Source organism: Arachis ipaensis, chromosome B04, assembly GCF_000816755.2.
Source record: "Arachis ipaensis cultivar K30076 chromosome B04, Araip1.1, whole genome shotgun sequence".
In the NCBI taxonomy this organism is placed as follows: domain Eukaryota; kingdom Viridiplantae; phylum Streptophyta; class Magnoliopsida; order Fabales; family Fabaceae; genus Arachis; species Arachis ipaensis.
Genome location: NC_029788.2, coordinates 8,066,171 through 8,074,462, shown reverse-complemented (window position 1 = coordinate 8,074,462; position 8,292 = coordinate 8,066,171). Strand labels below are relative to the sequence as shown.

The window sequence follows — 8,292 nt, the reverse complement described above, 5'->3', positions numbered from 1 at the left end:
AATGCATGTAAGATTTTTCAAATTAATTATTTTTTCAAATTAATTTAATAATTATTAAATTTTAATGTTTGGTCTGGGCACTAAGTAGGAACACGTTCTTAAAAAAAAAATTAATACATAAATTGGGCCTAACCAATTTCAAACTTTATTTAATGACTAAAATAGCCCAAACCACTAATAAATAAAATTAAGGAGCCGAAGATCTAAATACCAAAAGTACGCTTCATTCAAGAGTTGAATAAAAAGACCTCTTTTGTGCTTTGGGCCCTTTGTGGGCCTGGCACTGTCCAAAAAATAAAAAATAAAAAATAAAAAATAAAAGGACCTCTTTTGTTGAGTTCGGGAATTTTTCTCTTCGTTCTCCGGAGGCACCTTCCACGCTTTCTCTGCGGTAAGTGATTGAATGAAGCTTAACACTGACCCATTTTTCTGTTCTTCCTCAAATAAACGCTTTTCAAATAAAAATCCTTTATTTTTATGTCATTTTCTGTTGCTGAATTTTGATCATGTCAACTCTGATACTGTGAACCCTCCAATTACACCACTGCGTTCTTTGTTTTACCTGCATTGCTCTTATTTCGTTAGGTTAAGCTGAACGTTCGGTTATGTCGGAGAAAGGAGGAAAGGGTTCATCGCTGTTAAGCAAGGGTAAGTGTTGTTTCACTTTCCCTTTTTCTTTCTGCAAATTAATGTTAGGTTCTTTTTTTGTTGAGTCTTTGTATTTTCATTTATTTACTTTTGGAGTTAAATTTTTCGTTGGGAAATTGGGATTGAGTTTAACCTATGAGGATTGATTCTCCCACTGATGACTATGCTTGAGAGTGTAAATAAATTATGAAAGCAAATGGCTTCAAAACAAATGGAATGGAAAGGTAAAGGACTTGAACATGCATGAACATGTATTCCTCTTGTTTGGATGCTTAATAATTAATATGTCTGGTGATAGAATGAAAGAGAAGTTTATATCAACCGTTTCGATTTGGAGGGAAGAAAAATGGAGGTTGGAGTTGCTGTTTGCTCCCGCCTTTTAAATTGTTTCCAAATGTACTGTACTTGAGTTTACTCCTTCACTACATGCAATTCTCCATTTTCTATTCTGTTGCTTTGTGAGCAAACCAGAACCAGATATCAGTTCACGAAACATATTTTGACTATGTTTGAAGTGTTTTTGGTATTGTATTTGTTTTTATTACTGATACGAGATCATGTGTTGATACTTCGCATTTGTGTATTAATCTTGTCTTTAGTTGATGATGAAATGCCAATATGTTGTAATATAAGCACTTGAGTATCCTTTTTCTCTTGGCAGGATCCCTAAAAGGGAAAGATGACAGTGCAACAAAATCATCAAAAGGAAGGAGGGTTCAGTTTTCTAAAGAAGGTTAGAACTTAGAAGTTAGAACCATATTCTAATGTCTTGCTACTTCTCTGTGGTGACTACACTGTGCTAAAACCTCTGTGATGCAGCCGGTGCCTGAACTGAAGAAGAGTCGACTTGTTTACAATTAGTTCTTCTATGATCTTACTGATTTTTTCCCCTTTTTTTGGTATATTTTAGGCCCATTTGAATCCGGAATAACTAGTACTGGTTCGCCAGCATCTGGCGGAAAAGGTAGGAGTGCAATTGCTGAAGTTATTGCTGCCTCCATCCTTTCAGGACTTCACATTCTGGCACATTTTGATTACAATATTTAAATAGATTGCTCGTTCTTTTTGTGTCTCCTCAGTCAGTTTCTTTTTCCCTGATTGTTTTTCATTTCCAAGGTGAATTTAACAAAGGAGGAAAGGGAGACAAGGTTGCAAATGGAAAGGCTAATGCTTCAAAAAGCCCATCAGACCCTGGAATTGATCAAAGTTGGTGCTTGACTTGGTTATATCTTCTTTATGATTTATACCTGCATCTTGACTCTCATTTATGATCTATCCATTTAGTCACTGAACTAATCAAATCTGCATTACATAAACTCTGCTTTAACTAATATCTACAATACTACTCCTATTTGGTTGGCTTATGCAGAACTTCCAGAAAATATCAAATGCCTAATGGACTGTGAGGCTGCTGATATCTTGCATGGCATTCAAGAGCAGATGGTCATGTTATCTAGAGATTCAACCATCAAAATCCCTATGTGAGGACACCAAGAACACTTATTTTTTATTGACAAGAATACATCGGTTATTTATAGTTCATGATTTAGGACGAAGATCTGTTTCGAGTGATCTGAATTTCTTCTTCTTTCTATGTAGATCATTTGACAAGGGGCTGCATTATGCCAGTAGTAATAGCAAGTACTCAGATTCTGAGTCGGTTAGACGTGTACTTCAGTATCCTTTATCTTTGAAGATGCTACTTGTTTATACATCTGTGCATACTTGTTTTCGGGTCTGTTTACAGGGATAAGAAGCACTAATGCTTTGCTTTATATGACTGTTCTCTCTCTATCTACATTTTGTTCTTCTCTTGACTCAAACATTAGGCCACTTAAGGGTCAGGGCTTCTCTGATAATGAGGTATCAATCTCATTCTAGCTTCCTTTTGCCCTTATGTATTATTTAACATCTTTTTAAAGTTTTCATTCACTGCAGATATGCATGATTGCTAATATGTGCCCAGAAACTGTTGATGAAGTTTTTGCGCTTGTCCCATCGGTAAAGGTATGACATCTCATTATTACTAATGCCTTTGGTGCTGAAAGTAGTCGTCTTAAGTATATGACAAACTCATTTATCAATTGATGATTATATATTCAATAAGCAAGTGAGATCTGTCTTGGATAAGTAATTCAATTGCAAATTTTATTATATGTTCAACAATCTTTCACACATGGTGGTTTTCATTTTGATTTGAATATGAGCACCTCCCTATTGTTTCCATAGAAGATAAAAGTATGTCTATTATAGAATTCACCAACTAGTTTTATGACTATTATATCCAATAGGATGATGACATCATATAATATTTATGTGTTTCTTCAGGATAAGGGAAGCACTAGCCAAGTTCTTCAAGATTCATTGCATCAGCTTTCTAAGCTTAAACAGTTTTAAGGCCATAATGAAAAAGGCTAGCTGGTGAGCCTTTTTTTTTTCCCCTTTCATTGTTCATGCTTTTGTCTCAGTATTTTTCTGTGTTTCTGCTTTTATTATTGATGGGGCTTCCTTTTTTTCCCCTTTTATTATTGTGAAAGCAGGTTGCCACTAAAGAGAACTGAGAAGTAATCCTTCTCAAATGAAGCATTGTACCTATTACTTTTTGAGTGTACTAACTGAGACAATGTAATTTGAAACTTAATCCATGTTTGAATGCCCTAGACCATGGATCTTGTCTTGTATATGGTAACAAAGGAAAACTTGGTTACACTAAGAGGCATCAATATTATGTTAGCAAATTATGAATTTTACAAAAATCAAAACTTATTTAAGCTTAAATATTTTATATTTATTTCAAAACTTTATAAAGGAATATTGTTATTGCAGAAAGTTAACAGGAAAATCGAAAAACAAAATGGTTACAAAATCAACCGACTTTATGAAATTTAATTTTGATGTTCTGGCAAGTGTTAAATAATTTTACACATTTAATTACAGGCTTTTTTACTTAAATGCGCATGTAAAATATTTTAATTCTCAAAATGTGCATGGTTTGAAATTTTTCTGAAAATACGTACTTCTATTTCTTGGCCGGCGTCTGCGAAAAGGAATTCAACTCCATTTCACTCTAGGTGCCCACGAAATGGGCAAACCATATCAGGTTTAGCTCCCATGAAATGGGTTATCCATTTCTTTGGTGGCAGCAGCAAATTGGGAGGAACAAACTCAGGGGGCGCCAGGCGCGAAATGGGGGCGCGAAATGGGGGCACTGCGGAAGTGAGTTGGACACTCCATTGATAACAAACTTATTCTATTTTTCAAATTTGTTTTGCGGAAGTGAGTTGGACACTCCATTGATAACAAACTTATTCTATTTTTCAAATTTGTTTCGGTGCATCAATTTTCAGTTTTTCTCAATGCTTATCTATTCTCTTTTTCCACTTGTTATATGCTCTATTTCAATCCTTTTTTTTTCCTTTTTGTTTGACATATATATATATATATTTGCTTTTATAATTTTTATTTTTCATCTAAAAGTGATTTTGAGTAGTATAATCCAAACAACATTTATTTTGCTATAATCAATTTTGATACTAATATTGTCAAACATAAATCACGTTATCTCAAACTTATTTTTTATCAAAATCAATTTTGTAAAATCAATTTTATGTAAATTCACGTTTGCAAACTGAAATCCAAACACACACGAAGCTAGATTAGTCAAAGTTTTGCTAATAAATAAAAGGAGGGGCAAATCCACAACTGACGTAACTTTAGTACTGAAACTAGGGGAGCAGTGAGAGAGCTAAGTGGAATTGGGCAACTCACCTCCGCAGTGCCCCCATTTCGCACCTGGCGCCCATGAGTTGTTCCTCTCAATTCGCTGCTGCCACCAAGGAATTGGGCAACCCATTTCGTGGGAGCTAAACCTGATAGGGTTTGCCCATTTTGTGGGCACCTAGAATGAAATGGAGTTGAATTCCATTTCGCAGACGTCGACCAAGAAATGGAAGTGCATATTTTTAGAAAAATTTCAAACCATACGCATTTTGGGAATTAAAGCATTTTACATGCGCATTTAGGTAAAAAAGCCTTTAATTACATGATATCATATTAGCAGAAATAACTATTAATTATTTAAAATAATAGATGCAATTGAATGACTATGTAAAACGTTTTACACTAATATTATTCTTAACTGTTTTTCTTAATTTGTATTTTGGACACTTTAAAAGTTACTCAATGTTATAATTTCTTTTTAATAGAGATCATATTCTTCTTGCATATAAAAATGCAATGAGAAGTTGAGAACACTAGTTTTGATATTTCAAGATAAAGTATAGTAATAAAACAATAAAAATGATGTGTAATTTTATTTTAAATTGTTAAACTTAATAAAATATCACTTTCTATTAATTAAATTATAATATTTTAAATTGAGTTTTAAGAATTACAAATTAATCATGTTTGTGAGTTTATTTTTTTATTACTCTTTCGCTCAAATAATATACATAATACATAACATGTCTAATTAAATGTTGATCAAATATATTTATAAAAATATATTAATTTAATCTATAAATTTTGTTGGGATGGATTAAATTAATAAATTTGGTCAGTATTTAATTAAAAATATTAGATGTCTTACATACTAGCAATTTATAAATGTAATTAAATTATAATCTTTAAAAAATTAATTAATAAAATCTTTTAAAAATAAATTTAAAAAAGGGTCTATTTTTTAGGGAATAAATAAAATTAGGGATGCTCATGGAGCATATAAATAGCATAGTGCCTTAACCTCAATCTGGTTTTAAATAATGACTGGGTCTATTTTTGAGACCTTTACTCGATCCTAGACCCGGTAAAATAACACTACTTTTGGGCCACACCAAAACCAGATCTATATCGGGTAAAAACCGGGTCTTGATAAATTTTAGGTCAAAAAATTATGATGCACTTATTTATAAAAAAAAATTATATTTATTACTGAATAGTTGATATCCAAATTATTAAAGTTAACTGTTTACGTCTTTATCATTAGTCATATTCTTCTAGTGAAATGATTAGATAACAAATAGAAATATTTAACTCATCATTTATATGTAGATACCATTTTATCTATCCGATGGTCGTCGAATTGAAAATTTTTGGTTTTTTTAATTTTAAGATCGTTCATGTTAAATTATTAAAAAAAAAATGAGAATGTAAGAGTGTACTTGAATTTGTGATTATAATTAAAAGAGTTTAATTTTTTATTTTTATTCAACTAAAGCCTTCTGTATTCTTGATAAGGTTGAATCGCAACACATTTGATGAGAGAAAAGTGTTACAAAAACGGCTTTAATTGGGAATCAAAATCCTAAAATCTACTGGGTTTTCTCCAAACGAAAGAAAGTGAGGTGTCACTTTCTCGTGAACCCATTTTTCCTCCAAAATGAATGCATTTTTTTTTTGTGACTGAAATAAATTAAACAAAGAAAAACAAAACAAACAAAACAAGGAACTGCCTAAATAGAGGGACAGTCCCGTTTAAGACTACTCTTAAACTCCTCCCAAGGTGAAAGAAGCTCCACATGCGAAAGTTGTAACTTCATCGCCATCTTTGCCATAGTATCTGCCACCGTGTTTGCATCTCTCATAATCAAACGAAAGTCAACCCGCCAATTCCAATGCAAGATATCTCTTATTTTGAGCACCAGTGGATCAATAAACCCAAAACCATCTTGAGTAACAAGATTAAATGCTTCCACACAATCCGTCTCACAAATAACATCTCGTTGACCCACATCCCAAGCTAAGAGATATCCTCTCTAAATAGCAAACAATTCTCCTTGAAGAATACTATTACTCTCAATCATTCCCAAACACCCTCTTTGTCAGCTCCCATTACAATCTCTAATAACACAAGCAAAACCAACACTATCACCCGAACCAAAATAACTAGCATCACAATTAATCTTAAAAGTACCAATAGATGGGGGATTCCAAAAACCATTTAGAGTAGAGGGAAGGGACATACGTTGTAATTCAAAAATATTCCTAAGCTCCTTTTCTGATGTTAATGCCAGACAAATCACTTTTTCCGGAGGCCAAGTTTCATGGGATTAAAGATGTCATTATTCCTTACTCGCCATATCCACCAAAGTCCCGAAAAGAACTTGAACGGATGCTCTCTGCTATGATACAAGAACCAGTTCTTCAAATCCAAAGGATGACAAGAAATATCCAACCTATGCCAGACAAGCTGAGTTTTTGGACAATCCTGAATACAATGTAAAACCGATTCCTGGCTAGAAAGACATCTTGGACACCTATCCGATGACGACATCCCTCTTCTAAAGCGAAAACTTGCAGTAGGAAGAACCTCCTTAAGACACAACCAAGCCAAAAACTTATGCTTTTCCGGAACAAGCTGACGCCAAAGCCAAAGCCAATTCTTCCGCTCCTCCCAACCAAACAGCTGCTTACACAAGCACAAGTAACCATTGCGTGAGTCATAGACTTTGGCAGCAGACCCACTCCAATACCAACCCACTTCCGGACCTGCTTGTTCATCTGGATTGTAAGAGAGAATATTATCTTTCAAATTTTGAGATAAAGGAGAATAAAGAGTATCCAAATGCCACCTACCAACCGACCAAATATCTTGTATCCGGAGATTCGAATCAGAAATGTGAACATAATCCATCTCATTAGATAACCGTTCTTCTCTCCTCCAACTAGAAAACCAAAAATTCTGGTTCAAATCTCCAATACACCAAGCAAAACCATCCTTCAACACTTCCCAAGCCTTGCAAAGACACCTCCAAATGGGAGAGTCCTTGTTCTTAGGATAACTAAAACAGTCATATAGAGATGATCGATATTTGGCATCCAACAATTGGACCCATAGCTTGTTTGGCTGCTGGAAAAAAGTCCAAACTAGCTTCCCAAGAAGAGCAATATTTACACATCAAATTAGTCTCGAAGTATTCTAGTTCGGGTCTTCGAGCTAGGGCTGCACATGGATCGGATAATATCCGCATATCCGCGGTAATTATCCGCATCCGATCCGAATTTTGCGGATATTATCCGATCCGCAGAGCTATCGGATCGGATTGGATCGGATCGGATCCGCACTATGGTAGGATCGGATTGCGGATTTGGCAGTAATATCCGCGGATTCGATCTGCAAATCCGTATATCTGCACATCACATATAAATAGCATAGTTTAAAAAAATAAACCCTAATGTGATATGAATTTTAGTGTGTTATTTTATGAATTTTATGATATCTTGTTTTTTATTTTTTATGTTGTACTTTGACTTAGAATAATTAAACTTAAATCTTGTGTTATTATTTTTTCTTTTGTTATTCAAGAGAACTTTTATTGATAATATTTTAGAATTAAATATGCTTAAACAGGTGAAAAATGAATTTTTTTTTGTAAAAATAGCCAAATAAAATTTGAAAACAATTTTTTTAATTATGCGGATATATCCGATATCCGATCCGATCCGATCTAAAAAATTGCGAATATCGTATCCAATCCGATCCGATAAGTGCAGTGCGAATCGGATAAAATTTTAAACTATATCCGATCCGATCCGTGTCCAGCCTACTTCGAGCTAGGCTGGGTAATGTGAACCGCTAAATAGGATACTCCTTTTTTCGCTTTTTGAAAATGACAAAAAAAAAAAAAAAAGACGAGAGAGAAGAGA

General features: G+C 33.8%; 1 protein-coding gene across 2 annotated transcripts; it reads left to right on the top strand.

Annotated features, from left to right (window-relative positions):
- LOC107638736 (DNA-directed RNA polymerases IV and V subunit 4) lies at window positions 310–3,426 on the top strand. Of its 2 annotated transcripts, none has more exons than XM_016342098.2 (11): window positions 310–391; window positions 586–648; window positions 1,310–1,381; window positions 1,559–1,612; window positions 1,765–1,854; window positions 2,018–2,129; window positions 2,248–2,325; window positions 2,478–2,511; window positions 2,587–2,655; window positions 2,977–3,069; window positions 3,189–3,426. In XM_016342098.2, exons 2-10 carry the CDS (start codon window positions 606–608, stop codon window positions 3,043–3,045), a joined length of 621 nt encoding a protein of 206 aa, XP_016197584.1. In that variant the 5' UTR covers window positions 310–391; window positions 586–605; the 3' UTR covers window positions 3,046–3,069; window positions 3,189–3,426. The 2 variants fall into 2 exon arrangements, with proteins under 2 accessions (XP_016197584.1, XP_016197585.1); XM_016342099.2 differs by having other exon boundaries at window positions 3,186–3,410.